The following is a 20349-nucleotide window of genomic DNA, read 5'->3' on the forward strand; positions in this document are numbered from 1 at the left end:
TCTCTTTTCTTTTCTTTTTTCTTTTCTTTTTCTTTTTCTTCTTTTCTTTTCTTCTTCTTTTTCTTCTTTTCTTTTCTTTTTTCTTTTCTTCTCCTTTTCTTATTTTTTTTCTTTTTTTTTCTTCTTTTTCTTCTCCTTTTCTTCCTCTCCTTCCCTGTCCCTCCCCTTGCTGGGCTCCTCCTTCCTTCTCCTCCCGGGGTGATTTTTGCACCAGGCACTAATTAATGAATACCGGGCACTAATTAATGAATACCGGGCATTAATTAATGAATACCGGGCACTAATTAATGAATACCGGTCAGTAATTAATGAATACCAGGCAGGAAGGGCAGAGCAGCGTTCCCTCAAGGAAATTTTATTTTTTTTTTCCTCTTTCAGGCTCGGATGAATCCATTTCACATTTCTGGGCACAATTATTGTCATTTCCTGCGATCATTCCAGGTTTTTATTTCCCTTTATTTCCAGTGCTCCAGGCCACTCAAATCCCTTTTTTTTAATTTATTTTTTTTTAATTTTTAATTTTTTTTTTAATCAAAGAGGAATCAAGGAACGATTTGGGATTTTTGGAGCCCATCCAGCCACAATTCCAGGCTTTGCCCCCCCGCCCTGAACTCGATTTCCTGGGAAATTCCCACCGAGAAAATTCCTCCAATTTTCCAGGAAACACAGAAATAAAATAAAATAAAATATAAAATAAAATAAAATATAAAAAATAAAAATAAAATATAAAATATAAAATAAGATAAAATAAAAAATAAAATAAAATATAAAAAATAAAAATAAAAAATAAAATATAAAATAAAATATAAAATAAAATATAAAATAAAAAAATAAAATAAGATAAAATATAAAATAAAATAAAATATAAAAAATAAAAATAAAATATAAAATATAAAATAAAATATAATATAAAATATAAAATAAAATATAAAATAAAATAAAATAAAAATAAAATAAAATAAAATATAAAATAAAAAATAAAAATAAGAATAAAATAAAATAAAATAAAATACAAAATAAAATAAAATAAAATAAAATAAAATAATAAAATAAAATAAAATAAAATAAAATAAAATCCTCCAGCCTCGCCCCTGTGTCAAAACCTTCACCTCATTTCTGCAGGAAAACCTAAAGAAATATTTTATTAATTATTCATATTTTATTGGAGGGTGATAAAATTATGAAGGTTTTTGTTAAAAAGCTGCGGTGACCTCAAAAAATAATAATATCACCTCAAAAAAATCACTTAAAAAAAACCCAACAAAATTCAAAACAATATCATCTCCAAAAAAATCACCTCAAAAAATTGCACTTCAAAAAAAAAATCACTTCCAAAAAATCTTAAATAACATCACCACAAAAAAAACCTGAATAAACATCACCTCAAAAAAAAAAAAAAATTAAATAAAATAATCTCAAAAAATATCGCCACAAAAAATAGCGCTTAAAAATAAGGAATAAATATTAATTATTAAATATGAAATCACATTAATAAGATATTATTGTAAAATATATGAATGTAATAAATATTAAACAGTAATTATTTATAAATAAATAAAAATTTAAATCATAAAATCTAAAAAAAAATCACCTTAAATAATGCAATCTAAAAAAAATCTCAAAAAAAACCTCAAGAAGAAAAATCTTAAAAAATATCAGCTCAAAAAAAATCACTGGAAATAAAATAATCTCCAAAATATCGCCTCAAAAAACTGCGCTTAAAAATAATAAATAATTAATTATTAAATGTTCAATAACATTAATCATAATTTATTGTATAATATATGAACGTAATAAATATTAAACAGCAATTATTTGTAAATAAATTAACATTTAAATCATAAAATCTTAAAAAAAAATCACCTTTAAAAATACCTCAAAAAAAAAATCACCTTAAATAATGAAATCTAAAAAAAAATCCCAAAAAATATCAGCTGAAAAAAAAGCGCTTAAAAATAATAAATAAATATTAATTATTAAATATTAAATAACATTAATAATATATTATTGCATAATATATGAATGTAATAAATATTACACAGTAATTATTTATAAATAAATTAAAATTTAAATCATAAAATCTAAAAAAAAATCTCAAAAAAATATCACCTCAAAAAATCAAACTTTTAAAATATCACCTCAAAAAAAAAATCACTGGAAATAAAATAATCTCAAAAAAATCACCTCAAAAAACAGCGCTTAAAAATAATAAATAATTAATTATTAATTATTAAATAACATTAATCATAATTTATTGAATAATATATGAATGCAATAAATATTACACAGTAATTATTTATAAAGAAATTAAAATTTAAATAATAAAAACTAAAAAAAATCACCTTAAATAATATCAATCTTTAAAAATCACCTCAAATAATATCACCTCAAAAAATAAAACTTTTAAAATATCGCCTCAAAAAAAATCACTGGAAATAAAATAATCTCAAAAAAATCACCTCCAAAAAAATGCTTAAAAATAATAAATAATAAATTATTAAATAACATTATTCATAGATTAGTGCATAATATATTAATGTAATAAATATTAAATAGTAATTATTTATAAATAAATTAAAAGTTAAATAATAAAACCTAAAAAAAAATCACCTTAAATAATATCAATTTTTAAAAATCACCTCAAATTATATCACCTCAAAAAAATATATTTTAAAAAAATCACCTTGAAAAATAAATTATAAAAAAAAATCACCTTAAATAATGAAATCTAAAAAAAATCTCAAAAAATCAGCTCAAAAAATCAAACTTTTAAAATATCACCTCAAAAAAAATCACTGGAAATAAAATAATCTCAAAAAACATCGCCTCAAAAAACAGCGCTTAAAAATAATAAATATTAATTATTAAATCTTAAATAACATTAATCATATTTTATTGTAAAATATATGAATGTAATAAATATTAAACTGTAATTATTGATAAATAAATAAAATTTAAATCATAAAATCTAAAAAAAATCACCTTAAATAATATCACCTCAAAAAAAGATATTAAAAAAAATCATCACCTTTAAAAATAACACATGAAAAAAAATTCACCTCGAAAAATCAAACTTTTAAAATATCAGCTCAAAAAAAATCACTGGAAATAAAATAATCTCAAAAAACATCAACTCAAAAAACAGCGCTTAAAAATAATAAATAATTAATTATTAATTATTAAATAACATTAATCATAATTTATTGAATAATATATGAATGCAATAAATATTACACAGTAATTATTTATAAAGAAATTAAAATTTAAATAATAAAAACTAAAAAAAATCACCTTAAATAATATCACCTCAAAAAAAAATTAAAAAAAATTCACCTTTAAAAATAACACATCAAAAAAAATCACCTTAAATAATAAAATCTAAAAAAAAAATCTCAAAAAATCAGCTCAAAAAATAAAACTTTTAAAATATCACCTCAAAAAACTCATTTGAAATAAAAAAATCTCAAAAAACATCACCTCCAAAAACAGCGCTTAAAAATAATAAATAAATATTAATTATCAAATATTAAATAACATTAATCATATTTTATTGTATAATATATGAATGTAATAAATATTAAACAGTAATTATTTGTAAATAAATTAAAGATTAAATCATAAAATCTAAAAAAAATCACCTTTAAAAATAACACCTCAAAAAATAAAATTTTAAAATATCAGCTCAAAAAAAATCACTTGAAATAAAAGAATCTCAAAAAACATCGCCTCAAAAACCAGCGCTTAAAAATAATAAATTATTAATTATTAATGATTAAATAACATTAATCATATTTTATTGCATAATATATGAATGTAATAAATATTAAATAGTAATTATTTAAATAAATTACAATTTAAATAATAAAATCTGAAAAAAAATCACCTCAAATAATATCACCTCAAAAAAAAAAATTTTAAAAAAATCACCTTTAAAAAGAACACATCAAAAAAAATCACCTTAAATAATGAAATCTAAAAAAAATCTCAAAAAATCAGCTCAAAAAATCAAACTTTTAAAATATCAGCTCAAAAAAAAATCACTGGAAATAAAATAATCTCAAAAAACATCGCCTCAAAAAACAGCGCTTAAAAATAATAAATATTAATTATTAAATATTAAATAACATTAATCATATTTTATTGTATAATATATGAATGTAATAAATATCAAACAGTAATTATTTATAAATAAATAAAATTTAAATCATAAAATCTAAAAAAGAAATCACCTCACACCAACATCACCTTCAATTACAGAATTTTTTAAAAAATCACCTTAAAAAAAAAATCACCTAAAAAAAAAAATTTTATAAAAATCACCTTTAAAAAAAACCACCTCAAAAAAAAAAAAAATCACCTTAAATAAATCTCTTCCAAAATATCACCTTAAATAAAAAAATATTAAAAAAATAGAATTTCATAAAATATCACCTGAAAAAAATGACATTCAATAACATCACCTGGAACGCCACCAATTAAAAATAAAAATAATAATAATAATAAATAATAAAAATAATAAAATAATAATAAATAATAATATATAATAATAAATGATGAATAATAATAAATAATTATATATAATAAAGAATAATATATAATAAAAATAAATAATAAAAAATAATACATTAATAATAATAATAATAATAATAATAATAATAATAATAATAATAATAATAATAATAATAATAATCTCAGGAATTTTACATTTCCAGGACTCTGCATTTCCTCTCCTTTCAGGAGCACAGGAGGAAATTTTGGATTCACCAGGGCCAAGCCGCCAGCAGGGAAAAAAAAAAAACAAAAAAATTAAATTTAATCCAAGGATTAAATAAAAAAATTTTAAAAAATTTTAAAAAATTTAAAAAATTTTAAAAATTAAAAATTATAATTATCAAATGGCTCCCTCAGCTTTCCCAAGCCCCGATTGCTCAGAGCCCTCTGGAAATGTTTCATTCCAAAAAAAATTAAATTTAAAAAAAAAAAAAGCAGCAGATCCAGCCCAGAATTGCAGGGAAATCCCCACAAACATTCGCAGAAAAGACCAAAATCCACGGGAAACCAAAATTCCAGCCTGGAATCGCTCCCAGCCCCCAGAAATCCAAATTTCTGCTCCCAGCTCCTGCTTTCCCCTCTGGGATATTTCACCACAACCAAATCCAAAATTTTTGATACCTGGCAGATTAAATCCTCGTGTTTACCCTGAAATGACCAAAAACCAGAAGGAAATAAAATTCCAGAATGTGGAACCACAGGATGGAATCCATCACAGTGCCCTGGAAATCCAAATTTCTGTTTTCAGCTCCTGCTTTTCCCCTCTGGAATATTTGACCACAACCAAATCCAATATTTCTGACACCTGGCAGATTAATTACCCTGAAATGACCAAAATCCAGGAGAAACCAAAATTCCAGAATGTGGAACCTCAGGATGGAATCCATCACACTTCTCCTGGAAATCCAAATTTCTGTTTCAGCTCCTGCTTTTCCCTTTGGAATATTTGACCACAACCAAATCCAAAATTTTTGATACCTGGCAGATTAAATCCTCGTGTTTACTCTGAAATGACCAAAAACCAGAAGGAAATAAAATTCCAGAATGTGGAACCGCAGGATGGAATCCATCACACTTCTCCCGGAAATCCAAATTTCTGTTTCCAGCTCGGACAGGGATCACAGCAGCAATCCTGGAAATGGAATTAAATCCTAATTAAATCCTAATTAAATCCTAATGGAATCCAAACTGCGTTTTCTACCTGAAGACACAAAAATGCAGATGAATCCCCCAGCAAAGCCCCAGACGAGCAGGGATGAAGCTCCTGAATCCTTTTGGTTCATTGCTCGCCCTGCCAGGGATTGTTGGATTTCCTGAGGATGTGCGGGGTAATCAGGCTTTAATCCCGAGGGTTAATTGGGTTAAAATCATTAACAAAACCCTGGGAGCAGCAGCCTGGGCAAAGGGAGAGCAGGAAATGCAGCGGGGAAGGACAAGGGGGGAAAAAAAATATTCCATGCAAAGGGAAAAAAGAAAAAAAAAAATGGAGTCTGTGGATTGTGCTTTGTATGACATCTTTAAAGGATTAACGGGAGTGGGAATGTCACCCAAAGCAATGGTTGGGAGGGACAGTAAAGGTCCCCCAGTGCCACCAGCCCCCGGCAGGGACAGCTCCAACCCCAATGCCCAGCCCGGCCCGGGACACTGCCAGGGATCCAGGACATCCCTGGGGAATCCCAGCCCAGCCCCTCCCCACCCTCCCAGCGGAAATTCCTTCCCAAAATCCCACCCAGCCCCGCCTGGGGCACCGGGGCAAGTTCAGGACACCCCAAATCACGGGAGGTGCTCCCTGTTCTGCCTCCTGCTGCCCTGGACATCCCAACAACAATTCCAGGACACGGGAATGCCCCGAGCCAGCTCAGCTCTGCTCCCACTCCCTCGTTTAAAGAACCTTTACAGAAGGAAAGGGCTGGGTTTGCCTCCCCTCCAGCAGAACAAAGCCTGGAATTCCAAATTCCAGCAGCACCAGGGAGAGATTTTCCCTGGAGTCAGCTCTGAAATAACATTGACATTATGGCCAGCCCATGATGGAGCAGAGCATCCGTGTGAGAGTCATGGCAGGGAAATCAATCCAGGGAAATCAATCCAGAGAAATCAAATCCAGGGAAATCAATCCATCCATCAAATCCATTCAAATCAATCCATCAATCAAATCCAGGGAAATCAATCCAGGGAAATCAAATCCAGGGAAATCAATCCAGAGAAATCAATCCATCCATCAAATCCAGGGAAATCAATCCAGAGAAATCAATCCATCCATCAAATCCAGGGAAATCAATCCAGGGAAATCAATCCATCAATCAAATCCAGAGAAATCAATCCATTCAAATCAATCCATCAATCAAATCCAGGGAAATCAATCCATCAATCAAATCCAGGGAGATCAATCCAGGGAAATCAATCCATCAATCAAATCCAGAGAAATCAATCCAGAGAAATCAATCAGATCCAGGGAAATCAATCCCTGCAAATCAATCCATCAATCAAATCCAGGGAAACCAATGCATCAATCAAATCCAGAGAAATCAATCCATTCAAATCAATCCATCAATCAGATCCAGGGAAACCAACCCATGCAATGTGGAGCTGTTGGGTGTCCTGGGAATGGCACCTCTGCCCTCCCTCAGCTTTCCCATCGTTCCTGAGCCATTCCAGGAGCTGGGCTCTCACCTCCAGCCTCACTCCAAACTGCTTGCAGGGATTTGTTTGATCTCAGATCCCGGGGAATTTGCTTTAGGGAGCTCTTCCAAGCAATGCATTTTCTGATGGATTGGAAAGTCAAGGTTTGCTCTGGATTTCACCTTCATGGGGGGGTCTGGGATGCAGGAAGGGCAACGAGGGACACCCCAAAATCCTCCTCTGGTCCAACAAATCAAAGCTGATTTGTTCCTACTGCTACACCATAGAACAAATCCCCAAATCCATACCTAAAAATACCAAATAATGGTAGAAATCCAGGTAATGCTCACCTGGTGACATTCTGGGAATAAAGATGGATTTTAAACGAAGTCCTGGGGTCTGGAGTTGAAGGAAATTTCCATCAGGATTTAGGGGACACCTGAGATGTCCCCCTGGGTTTGCCCCAGCCCTGAATTGATTATTTGATGTTCCATCCCCATTCCAGCTGCCAGCAGGAATTTGGGATGTGCCAGCTCCACCAGGGCTCAATTCCTGCCATTCCCAGCTGTGCCCACACTCAGAGCTCTGTGAACACCTCAACAACTCCATCAATTAATTAATTCATTAATTAATGTTGATTGGGATCGTTTGAGGAGCAGCCCCTCATTTACAGATCCACAGCTGCAAAATCAAAATCCCAGGAAGAGCAGCTTGGTCAGGGGAAACAAAGCAGGAATTTTTTTTCCTTCTTTGAAGCCCCAGCTTTGGTTTGAAGGACAGAGAGATTCCAGCCCCAAATCCCAAAGGGATGAGGAAATTTTCTTCCAAAAGTCAGGTCCAGATCCAGCAGACAAAGCCCAAAAGCTCCCCGAGGCCCCTCGGTAACTCAGTGGAATAATCACGGAATCCCTGAGGCTGCACGAGTCCAAACTGTGCCACATCCCCAGCCCAGAGCACCGGGGACACATCCAGGAATTCCTGGCAGGGAATTTGGGGACTCCAAACCAGCCCCTTCCATCCTTTCCATGAGGAAATTCCTCCTGATTCCACCTTGAACTTCCCCTGGTAAAAAACAAATGGAGAACATCACGATTTACCCACCTTGGCAATGAATTCAGCCGAGGTGAGGGATGGAGCTGCTTTTCCCAAAAATTGGATTCTTTTCCATGGAGTCACGTTGGTCTGGGCTGGAAGAATCTAAAAAAATTCACCCTGCCATGGCCAGGGACTCCCTCCACCATCCCAGGGTGCTCCAAGCCCCATCCTGGGACATTTCCAGGGATGTGCCAGGACTAAAATAAAAATGTGTAAATCGAGCACTCAAACAAACGCCGGCAGCTGCAGCCTCGAAGGTTTTTAATCCCGATTTTCCAACATTGCCGAGGCAGCAGCGTGGCAGCGCTGACCTCTAGTGAGAGATCCCTGGGAAAGGGAGAATTTCTGGGGAATAAAAAAATCCCTTCCCAGCTGCTCCCCATTTCCTCCCCTGCCCCACCTCCCAAAGGGCTCCTCAGCCATAAAGAAGATTTTTCTGAGGAAATGGGCTCAGTGAATTCCTGATTTGGAGAGATGTTCCAATAAGTCCATCCCTACCCAGGGAGGGTTAAACCCTTTGCCAGAGGGGTTGCAGCTCTCCCAGAATTTTTCCCAAAGTGGCCCCAGGAGTGCAGCAGGATCCTGGAGGGTTTTCAGGAACTGAAAATAAAGCTCAGGGAAACGGGAACTGCAGGGTTGGGTCACACATGAAATCCCAGCCTAGGGGGGAACTTCTCCAAAACGTGTCAGAGTTCAAGAGAAGCAGAAGATGAAGAGCAAAATTCGATTTAATTCTCTCCCTCCCCACTAAAAAAAAATCATCAGCCCAGCAGTGGGGGCAGCTCTGCCTTTGGATCCTCGAAGAGAAACTTCCCCCAAATTCTCTCAAAGAAAAAAAACCCCAAAAACCCCACAAAGGCAACACCAGAAGCCTCAACAACCAAAAAACCACAGGTGCCAGTGGAGCAACAGAAAGTTTTATTTAAAAACACCCAAAATTCACAATTGTACCCGAGCAAAGCCTCAATGCTGGAGCAGCAAAATCCAGCAGAGCCCAGGGGGGCAGGGAGCTCCCAAAGGCTGCTTTGCTTTCCCACATTGTCCCTCAGAACCCACAATCTCCACCCAAAAAAGTCCCTCAGGAAGATCAGAGTTCTCCAGGGACATCAAAGAAATGTCCACTGCAAAGAACTGGTGAGTTCTGCTTAAATTAAAAATATTAAATGAAGAATATTCTACATCAAATTTTATTGAACAGGCTCCTCTCTCTGCAGCCAAACACATCAAAGGTTCCTGAGCTTTTTGAGGATTCCCTGGAGCCATCCCAGGAATATTCCCCAATTCCTGAGGCTCCAAAAGCTCCTGCCCTTGAAAGCAGGATCAGCTCAGATCAGGGATAATTTACCCAATTACCTGCAGGACTAATTAAACCAAAGCCAAATGCACTCAGCAGCGAGGAGGCTCCCACTGGAATGAAGGGAAAATGAGGAGTTCCACCATGGAATTCAAGGCTTTTCCCTCTGCAAGCAAAATTCAGTTCTTGCTTTAATTCTTTTGATAGTTTTTAGTCACTAACACTTAAAAAAAAAAAATCAGTTTTCACATTATTCAGGCTTGGAGAGGTTATTGCTGTTGCTGAGCTGGGATAATCCCAGGATGAGATCTTTTTGTACTTCTGGAATTGGAAGATTCCTCTGAAATATTCACTTGGGAGCTTTTCCTCACCTTTATCTCTCAGAAAAACAGAGCAGAGCAATGAAGGTGTCCAAGAGGAGAAAAATCTCATGGCAATAATTTGAATTATTGAATTTTCCCAGATCCAGTGCTGGCCCCTGCCTCAGCTGCTCACAGAGGATTGGATACTCAGAGCTTCCACCAGAGCCACAATTCCCCATCAGGATCTCTGAATTGCCCAGGGAGGAGGAGTTTTAGGTAAGATTTTTAAATCTGGGATCTAGGCTTGCAGCAAAGCATGGAGGATCTGCTCTGCTCTGTGTCCAGGAAATTCAGGGTATTCCTGCTTTTCCACTATTTCAGCACACTTCTGTGAGCCAGGGTGGAGAAACAGGAGGAGTAATGAGCTGGGAGCTGCAAAAAAAATAAAAAATCACAAGACATTCCTCAACTTCTGAGCTGGGCCAGCCTTTGATTCCTTTCCTTCATTAGATTTTTTTTTTAATTACTGGGAGATTTCTTCCTGAGAACAAATCCCAGGAATTTCACTCAGAGCTGCTGGCTGTTAAAATCAGCCAAATTCTTTCAACAAACCCCTCATTATTCTGTTTTTTTGTAAGTCCTCTATGAACCCCTGTTAGTGATACCTGAGCTCCAAGTTTGGACAGGTATTTATTCCTTAAACTAAAGGCATCAGCTTTTGGCAGCAATTTTGCCAAATCATCTTCGTTCTGCTGTCTGAGCCTCTCCTGCTCTTCTGCTCTGCAAAAGAAAAGTGGCAAAAAAAAAAAAAAAAAAAAAAAAGATGTTTGCCCTGAGGGAAAACCCTGCCCAGCAGGGAAATTCTTAGTGGAATGTTATTTAATTTTTTTAATTATTTAATATTTTCATCTTGTTGTTTTAATAGCTAGGAAACGTTTTGGGGTATGAGGTGAATGACCCTGAGCTGTGCAGGGATGAATAATTCAGTGTAAAGAAAGAGAGAGGCTGATTTCTGCAGGTTCCTTTTATTTTCATTCCAAGATTTCAGTAGAAAGAGAAACCTTTTGGTTTTGCAGATTACAACGAGCTCCTGTAACAATTTTGATAATCTATTAAACTTTCATCCCTTAAAATAAACATTGCAATACAAAGAGAATGGAGAAGGCAATAAAAGACTGCTCAGCAGTCTCAGAATTCAAAAATCTCCTACAAAAAAAAAAAAAGTCCATTTGAGCATCTGTGGCTCTTTTCCCATTGTGTTGATAGGAAACAAACCCAAAGCTGCAAATCCTTTTTTTAAAAAAAGTGGTTTTTGCATCAAGACAGTGACAGAAGCAGCAGCAGTGAGCTGGTGTGAGCTCTGGGTGAGAACAAAAAAAAAAAAAAAAAAAAAAAAGATTTTGGATCAGAAAGCTCCACCCTGTGAGCACAGCAGCTCTGGGCTCAGCTTTTACTCCAGGGCCCTCACCCCAGCAACAACAACAACAACAAAAAAAAAAAAAAAGAATGGAGGTGTTAGAGCAGAGCAGGGGCTGAGGCAGCCCCGGGAATGGGGGTGGCAGCAATGACAGAGCAGCACAAGCTCCCCTGGGTGCAGCTGCAGGTGCTGAGGGGCTCCCACCTCGGCCTGGCTGCTCAGCTTTCCTTTCTGAAAGAAACAGGGGACAAGAATTACTGCAAACACGGCCATGGCATCCCAAACACCACGGGGTCCATGGAATTCTTACACATGGGTGAGAAAAATGGGATTGGGACATCCCAAATCCCACTGGGTCCATGGAATTGTTACACATGAATGAGAAAAATGGGATTGGGGCATCCCAAACACCACTGGGTCCATGGAACTGTTACAAATGAGTGACAAAAATGGGACTGGGGTATCCCAAATCCCACTGGATCCCTGGAAACCCTGGAATTGTTACACATGGGTGACAAACACTGGGCTGGGATATCCCAAATGTCACAGAATCCATGGAATTGTTACACATGGGTGACAAACAGGACTGGGATATCCCAAATCCCACAGAATCACTGAATACCCTGGAATTGTTATACATGAGTGACAAAAATGGGATTGGGGCATCCCAAATCCCACAGGATCCATGGAATCCTTTAATTGTTACAAATGAGTGACAAAAATGGGACTGGGGCATCCCAAATCCCACAGGATCCCTGGAAAACCTGGAATTCTTACACATGGGTGACAAACACTGGGCTGGGATATCCCAAATGTCACAGAATCCATGGAATTGTTACACATGGGTGACAAACACGGGTCTGGGCCATCCCAAATTTGTGACAGATCTGACCCCAAAGTGTGATTTAATCTCCAACCACCAAATTTCCTGCCCCATTTCAGTCGTGAGGCCGCTGAAATAAAGGCAAACAGGGAGGAGAAGTGGCAGGAAAGGAAACCTGGATAATGCAACCTCAAATATTGATTCACAGGAGGCAGGGATATGAAATCCTCAAAGATTGGCAAGGAAAAGAAACCCAATAAAAATCAAGACTGGAGAAATGATGTCCTGAATCCCTTCAGGACATTTCCTGGCTCTGTACTTACTCAGAAGCAGCTGCTTTTTGCAGTTTTGCCCTTTTCTTTGCAGACCAGTTGAGATCACCACCTGTAAGAGCAGCAATGTGAGACCTTGAAAACCGGGATTTCTGTGCCTTTGGTAAAAAAAAACCCCACACAGGAGCTCTCAGAGCACTGAGAAAGCAGAGAAATGATTTTACAGAAATAGAAATTGAGGTAAAGAGAAGCTGCAAAGACTCACCTGAGAGGTGATTCACAAAGTACAGCATGACCACAGCTATGAGTGACACTGCAAAAGGAAAGGGAAAGTTTCAGGCATTTATTTGACAATAAAATCAACAGGTTTAACCCACAGCCAAGATTTTCGTGGTTGTTGTAACTCAGAGGGGTTTTCTGCTTTTGTGACTCTCCCTGTGCTCCCAGCACGTGGTAATTCAGAAAGGTTTTTAATTTTTAACTTGTAATTCACATTTTAAAAACATTATTTGTCTGCTTTCAGTCCGTTTTTCAAACACTGAAACTCTTCACACTTCAAGGAAACCCCCAAGCACTTCACTGGCTCTGAGTTCATCCCAACACTGACACCTCCAGAAGAGGAATGATTTCAGTTTTCCAGGGAATATGAAGCCAAAGATCCCCCCCTGGAGCTCCCTGAAGCCATGCCCAGGGTCCCCCACTCACAGCACACACAGGCACTGAAGAACACCTCCAGGAACAGGTACCCCCTGGTGTCCAGGATCATTCCAGCTGCTATGGCAATCACTGCCAGGCCCAGGTTCTGGATGGACTGCATGCTGGGACAGAGCAGGAACAGCACTCAGCTCTTCTCTCAGGAAAATGGATTTTCATTTCCTCAGGAAAAGCTCCTCGGTGGCACTTGAGCTGATGGGAGATGCTCCTTGCCCCATTTCTTGGGACATGGCCAAGTTCCTGTTCCTCCCCCAGCCTCAGGCTCTGCTCCCAAACCCACAATCCCAAAGCAGCCAGGAATTCCTGCTCCACACCTGGAGCAGCTGGAACAGGAACAGGTTCAGTGCTACAACAGTGCCAGCAATCAGGGAATGGTGGAAAAGACCCCAAAGTTCCCCCAGGCCATGGCAGGGACAGCTGCCACTGTCCCAGGCTGCTCCAGCCTGGCCCTGGGCACTGCCAGGGATCCACAGCTGCTCTGGGAATTCCAGCCCAGCCAGGAATTCCTTCCCAATGTCCCATCTAAATCTCTCCTGCTCAGTGTAAACCATTCCCCCTTGTCCTGGCTCCTTGTCCAAGGTCCCTCTCCAGCTCTTTCAGGCTCCTTTCATTGGAATCCCATCCCAATATCCCAACATCCCACCCAATCCCTGCCCTCTGCCATTCCCTGTGTGCTGTCCCCTCCATCCCCTGTGTCCCCTGTCCCTCTCCAGCTCACCCCAAAGCTTCTCCTCCCCTCTGGACAATCCCAGAGCTGCTCCAGCCCTGCAATGCCACAAATCCATGGAATTACTCACAATCCATAGGCAGTTCCCAGCTGGTGCTCAGGGACAACAAAGGCCACCATGGGCCACAGGGCACAGGCCAGCAGGGAATAGGCCACACCCAGCAGGCACTGGGGACAAGGGACACACACACGGGGTTAGAGCAGAGCCACCACCCACATAAATGCAGGCACTGCCCCTCCCTGATGGTTGGAAACTCTGAGTTTTACACTTTCTGTGCTCACCCACCTCACTACACTCAGAATAATCCAGTGCCAACCCCACTGCTTATTTTCTATTTATGAGAGAAATATTTGATTATTGAGTCACATTTAGCTGTAAACCCCAGCTGAGGTTACCATGGCTATCCAGGGGTCCCAAATATTTGATATTTGATTCACATTTAGGTGTAAATCCAACAGGTGAGGTTACCATGGCTATCCAGGGGTCCCAAATATTTAATAATTTAATCACATTTAGGTGTAAATGCCAGCTGAGGTTACCATGGCTATCCAGGGGTTCCAGAAGGTGAAGGCCAGCATGATGTGTGAGGCCAGCGTGGTGAGCACAGCACACAGCACCCAGATGATGTTCTTGCCAACTTTATCCACCAGAAGGCCAAACACAGGGGACATGGGGGCTGAGATGATGTACACGATGCTGCAGGAGAGAGAAATCCAAGATTTAACACTCCCACAGTCCTCTGGGAACTCTGAGGTCAGAGGAAAAAAAAAAAAAAAAAACTCCCCAAAAAATCTCAATAATTCAGAATTCCCAAAAGGTTTGAAGCATTAAAGTGCTCAGCATCCAAGGAAGAAGTGACAGAGCCCAGCAAGTTTGGTTTTGTTTTTTGTTTTTTTTTTTTTTTTGTGGGGTTTTATTGCTTTGGGCTTTGGCCACATCACAAATTCATCCTCAAACTACCAAAATTGAGTTCCTTTGGTGTTGTTAAAAATCTACTTTTATCACTCAGAAAAGAATCACTAAAACAAAACCCTTCAGAACCACCAAATACTAAAACAAAACCCTTCAGAATCACTAAATACTAATACAAAACCCCTTTTTCTTTCCAGTGTGAACATCTATTTTTAATAAAAAACACATCCACGTTTCTCAGTTATTCCTTGGGTCATGTGAAATTATTTCTCCTCTTAAATGCAGCTCACAGGAGATCCCAAATCTCTTCCCACCTGCCCAGAGCCCAAAAATACATCCTAAAACGTGGCAGTGTTCTTTATGAAATCAATCACAAGATACCTGTTAATTGCACTGGCTTCTTGAGGGGAAAATCGAAATTTTTCAATAAAGAAAACCCTGAGGGAAGGAGAAAAAAACTGTTTAGGAAAAATGCACACTTGAAGGATGTGAAATCAAAATTAAGTTAGACAAAGACATGAGAATCTCATTTATAAACAAATTAAATAGAGCCTTGACAAAAATATCCCAGATTCTCGTTAATAATTAATTTAGGAGCTTGTTATCAAACTCCACAGATTTTAATTTAAGGATCAATCAAGTTCTACTTTGGGGAAAACATGAGGAGTCCATAACCAACATTTAAGCCAAATAATGAGATATTGGGATGTAAATATGGAAGGAATCCTCCAGGACACCAAATCCCACCCCATGTTTTAAAACCTGCAGCCAGTTTTAATCAGGAAATCCAACATTCCTCAAGCTCCTGAGCTCAGAGTGGGGAATCCCACAAGGCTCAGCTGATAAATGTGAATTTTTAAGCATTTTGGTTAAAATTTTGGCCAAATTCCAAGGGAATTGCTGGAAAAGTGAGGGGCCACTTACTTGCCAAGGCCAATGAAAGGGAAAACTGCAGCATAGTAACAGACACAGATGACAAAGATGAGCCACAGGGACAAGGAGAAATCCTTCACATCTGTCAGCTTGATCACTTCTCCTGCAGGGGAGTGACACACAGCAGGGAATCACTGGGGATGCACAAACCTGGGATTCATCCCCATGGAGAACATCCCAAATCCCAAATCTCAAATCCCAAATCCTCCCTCAAGCACATCCCTGCTCAGGGATTAAAAATCCCTTCCAGCCCAAAGCAGGATTTCACTGGTTCTCAAATAATTTCATTTTCTTTTGAATAAAATTACATTTAATAGAATTTTAATATTGATTTTAATTTAGTAGTTTATTTTTAATTAGCTCGAGTTCTCCCACATGGAAAACTCAACCCCCACACACTGACAGGGAAGAGCTCCCAGGTTTTGATTCCCTGCTAAAGGAAATCAAGAAAACACAGAACCAGTGGCAACAGCACAAACTGGTGCAAACTTTGATTTTTATGAATAAAGCAGGTGACAGTGCATCTGCCTGTGTTCAAAACTAAAACCCTGTGTAAAAACGAGCTAAAATCCTGATCAGAGCTGTGAAGATGTGGAGCAGCAGGCACTGAATTAATGAATTACCTGAAATTAAAGCTGCCCAGCCCCACACTCACCTGTTTTCCCCTGCTCCTTACAAAGCAGCTTCTCTGCTCTCCTGTCCAGGTAAGCCAGGATTAAAGCACAGCTCAGTGAGAAGACACAAGTGACTCCACCTGAGGAAGGCAACACCACATGTTCAGCTGACAATCCAGCAGTAATTTGGTTTTTCAGCCCAATTAGTGCAGTTTTGGTTGGACACCAAATTTACCCGCAGTTTCAAGGCTCAAAGAGCAGCACAGCTCAAAGATTCAGGTGTAAAACACAAACCTGGCACACACCTGCCCTGCAGCACAAACGTGTACACGAATTTATTTTAAATAAAACATCACCAGCACTCCCAAGCTCCTCATGTGCACCTTGCAGGAACGGGAACAAACCTGACTTTATCCCCAACAACAAAATCTCCATGCCCATGGCTCTGAGGGAAGGGAACACGCCCCCAAATTGTTCAAATTTCAATTCTACAATCAAGATAATCACAGGCAAGCTTTGACACCCCTCAGAAAAAATTTTCAAGCCTGTCCTTTGCTCAGAGGATGGGAAATATTTTATATCCACGAGGCACAGACTTGAATTTGGCAACCCCAAAAATGCCACAGCATTTCAGAAGCTGCAGTAAGCTGAGAGAAAATGAGAATATGACACAAAAAGTGTGGAAGTGCTCCTCCTAGGAGCACGGATCTGTGCTGCTCTAAAGTGGTTGACAAATGCTTTTAAACTTAATAAATGCTCTAAAGTGGTTGATAAATGCTTTTAAACGGTTAACAAATGCTCTAAAGTGGTTGATAAATGCTTTTAAACAGTTAATAAATCATGAACACAGCCCCAAGTGACACCAACCCAAACCATGACTGACCTATGAGCAGAGCCAGGCCGAGGGTGCTGGGACCAGCAGAGCCCAGCAGATCCTGAACTCTGGAGTAGATCCATCCCATAATATTCATGTTCACCGTGCTCCCCTAGGCACAACAGAGCCACGTGAGGAATCCAGCAATTCCCAGCCCCAAGGATTCACCAGGCAGGAGTGTTTGTTATTCAAATGCTGCCCAGGGAACTTAACAGGGAAAAGGATCCCAGTGATTCCCTGCTGGCAGGGGAACAAATTAATCCTGGAAAATCATTCATCAAGGAAATAACATCATTAATTGGAATTTTATACAAGTCTGGGAGAGTTTCTAGTTGTAAGCAGGGAATAAAAATCCACATACATGAGCTCATAAACTGAGCTGAACTAAATCCATTTGATCAAACAGGATTGCCAGGTAATTGATTGATATTGAATCTATTTCATTGATATTGAATCCATTTCATTGATATTGAATCCATTTGATCAAACAGGATTCCCAGGTAATTGATTGACATTGAATCTATTTAATTGATAGTGAATCCATTTGATCAAGCAGGACTGCCAGGTATTTGACTGATATTAAATCTATTTGATTGATATTGAATCTATTTGACTGATATTAAATCTATTTGATTGATATTGAATCTATTTGACTGATATTAAATCTATTTGATTGATATTGAATCCATTTGATCAAACAGGATTCCCAAGTATTTGACTGACACTGAATCCATTTGATTGATATCTAATCCATTTGATCAAGCAGGACTCCCATCTATTTGATTGATATTGAATTGATTTGATCAAAAGGCACCAGGAAAAAGCAACTTTTTTCCCTCCTTTTGCCCCAGAGAAGGATCCACGGCTGCAACCCCTGGTGAACATTGCCCAGCTCCTGCAGTGGTTAAAAACACCCAAAAGGAGCCCTAAAATGAGGAGCACAGCTCCTGTCTGCAAACTCACAATCCTGGCCATGCTGAGCTGCAATCCAAACACCAGGTTTAGCTCCTTGCCCTTGAACCAGCTCACTGCATACGTGTTCTGGGCCACTGCCAGGGACTCCCCACCGATCCTGTCAACAAAACACAACATCCCAAATGCAGCAGGCAAAGATAAAAGGTCCCTGAGAGCAGAATCTCACAGAAATCTGGTTATGGACAGGCAGGTTGAATGCATGACTGATAGAAAAGGCAACAGAAAGATTCAAAAATGGAATTGCAGTGATTGAAGAAGAATTGGTGGTGCCAGAGTTTTTGAGTCAGCAACACCTGCAAAATCCTGGGTTTTGTTTCCTAAAGTGGAGATCTTGCATTCCTCACTTTCAGAGGTCTAAGAATCCACCAATTTTGGCTCCAAGTGGCAGCATTTTTCCAGGAGAGTTCTCTGGGGTGAGTTTTTGCAGTTTTCTAGATAGCCTTACCTCCAAGAGCACAAATGTGCCCTTCCAGACTCACCCAAAGATGAACCTGCCCACTTCCATCAGCCAGAACGTGTTGAACAGAGCTCCCAGAGCAAACACCACCTGCAAAGAGCAGTGAAGGAAAACGAGAATTGTGCATTTCAGGTGTGGGACAGAGCAGAACTGTCTGAAAAACAAGAATAAAAATGCTTTTCCTTTCTTAGAAATAATTCTCATCCAATTGCTGCTCTTTTTTGGTGTTGTTCCCTCTCCTGTTCATCATCTCCAGCCTGGCCCACCCGGGACTGTGTCATCCTCAAGCAATTTCACATCAAACACATAAAACATGTGGATCCTTCCCACAGTTCCAGTCCAAGGTTCCCTTTCCCAATACAAGCCAGGGCTCTCCCATCCCAATTCTCATTCTCTGAAGTGAAACACAAATTGCACCCCCAGACCATCCCTCACTCCCTCCCTGCACTCACCTGCCCCACACACACAAAGATGCTGAATATGACAGTGCCCAACCTGGAAAGAAAATAAAATCACTTCATGCTTAACCAGAATCCTTTTTATTTTTCCCCTACAAAACATTAATTCAGACCTGCAGCACGTGGTTTTTATTATTATAGGGATATTATTATTATTACAGGGAAACAAGGGGAGGTGGATGGGCAATTAAAAGGTCTCTTTCAAATTGTGCAGCTCAACAATTCCCATAGAAAACAAGGTGGTGCTTTCAAAACAAATTTAATTAAATTATAAAGGAAAGGAAGCTTATCTATATTGTTAAAAAATCCTAAGCTGCACAAGGAAAAAATACTGAAAAGGTTGATTATAACTTTGAAAATTTTATAATATAAAGCCTGAACTTCACCTGCAGGTTGAGCTCATCATTCCTTGCACACGAGTGACACAAACACTGCACTCACCGGATTCCAAACACTCTGTCTATCAGGAAACCTCCAAAGAAGCACAGCACCACGTTGGGCCAGGAGTACCAGGCATAGAGCGCCATGAACTGGGCTGTGTTCACCTTCATGTCCTGCACAGCACACGGGGAATCATAAAAACGGATTATTCCTGACCTGATGGCCGGGACACAGAGTAAGTATTCAGGAAGAACCAAGTAGAAATAAGTGCGTTTTCTGTAATTCACAGAATTCCTACGTGGGTTGGGGATGGGAAGGATTTCAAAGTCCATTTTATTCCAAGCCCAGGGACACCTTCCAGTATCCCGGGTTGCTCCAAATGGACAATTCCAGGGATCCAGGGGCAGCCACAGCTGCTCTGGGCATTGTGTGCCAGCCCTGCCCACCCTCCCAGTGAACAATTCCTGTCCAATATCCCATCCCCCCCCGTGCTGTTAATCCATGCCCACACACAAGGTCACTCTCCCTGCTCTTCAAAGCCCCTGACAGCGACTCACCCGCTGAACCTGCGTTTGGAGAGCGGCCGGGTTATCGTAGCAGAAGTAGCTGCCTGCAGGGAGAAGGGGACGCCTCAAGGCTCTGCCCGGCACCCACACCCGAACCTCCCCGTCCCGCAGCCCTCCCGGCCCCGTCCCGCACCGAATCCCAGGAAGCACATGAGGGCCAGCACGAGCAGGCGGTGCGGGAGGCGCCGGGGGTCGCAGGCGGCGGGCAGGGCACGGGGAGGGCCCGGGGAGCCGCCGCCGCCATCGCCGCCCTCGGCGCCCAGCAGGGCCCGCTCCTCCTCCGCCATCGCGCCCGCCTCACGTGAGGCCCCGCCACGTGATCCGCCAGCCACGTGATCCGCCAATCACGCGACCGGCCAATCAC

At 39.1% G+C, this 20349-nt stretch overlaps 1 protein-coding gene across 4 annotated transcripts; it reads right to left on the bottom strand.

Moving 5' to 3' along the window:
- Positions 1-9166: 9166 nt before the first annotated feature.
- Positions 9167-20306, bottom strand: MFSD1 (major facilitator superfamily domain containing 1). 4 transcript variants are annotated; one of them, XM_014886181.2, is made up of 17 exons: positions 20119-20306; positions 19977-20029; positions 19480-19592; positions 19033-19075; positions 18603-18670; positions 18112-18220; positions 17158-17260; positions 16316-16414; positions 15652-15763; positions 15109-15165; positions 14355-14511; positions 13885-13982; positions 13079-13191; positions 12639-12686; positions 12425-12485; positions 10527-10641; positions 9167-10293 (listed from the first exon to the last, which is right to left on the bottom strand). In XM_014886181.2, exons 1-17 carry the CDS (start codon positions 20270-20272, stop codon positions 10234-10236), a joined length of 1563 nt encoding a protein of 520 aa, XP_014741667.2. In that variant the 5' UTR covers positions 20273-20306; the 3' UTR covers positions 9167-10233. The 4 variants fall into 4 exon arrangements, with proteins under 4 accessions (XP_014741667.2, XP_014741668.2, XP_088027223.1 ...); XM_014886182.2 differs by lacking the exon at positions 10527-10641 and having other exon boundaries at positions 10103-10293; XM_088171097.1 differs by lacking the exon at positions 9167-10293 and having other exon boundaries at positions 10303-10641.
- Positions 20307-20349: the final 43 nt, after the last annotated feature.

Source organism: Sturnus vulgaris, chromosome 10 (genome assembly GCF_052056855.1).
Source record: "Sturnus vulgaris isolate bStuVul1 chromosome 10, bStuVul1.hap1, whole genome shotgun sequence".
NCBI classification, from domain to species: domain Eukaryota; kingdom Metazoa; phylum Chordata; class Aves; order Passeriformes; family Sturnidae; genus Sturnus; species Sturnus vulgaris.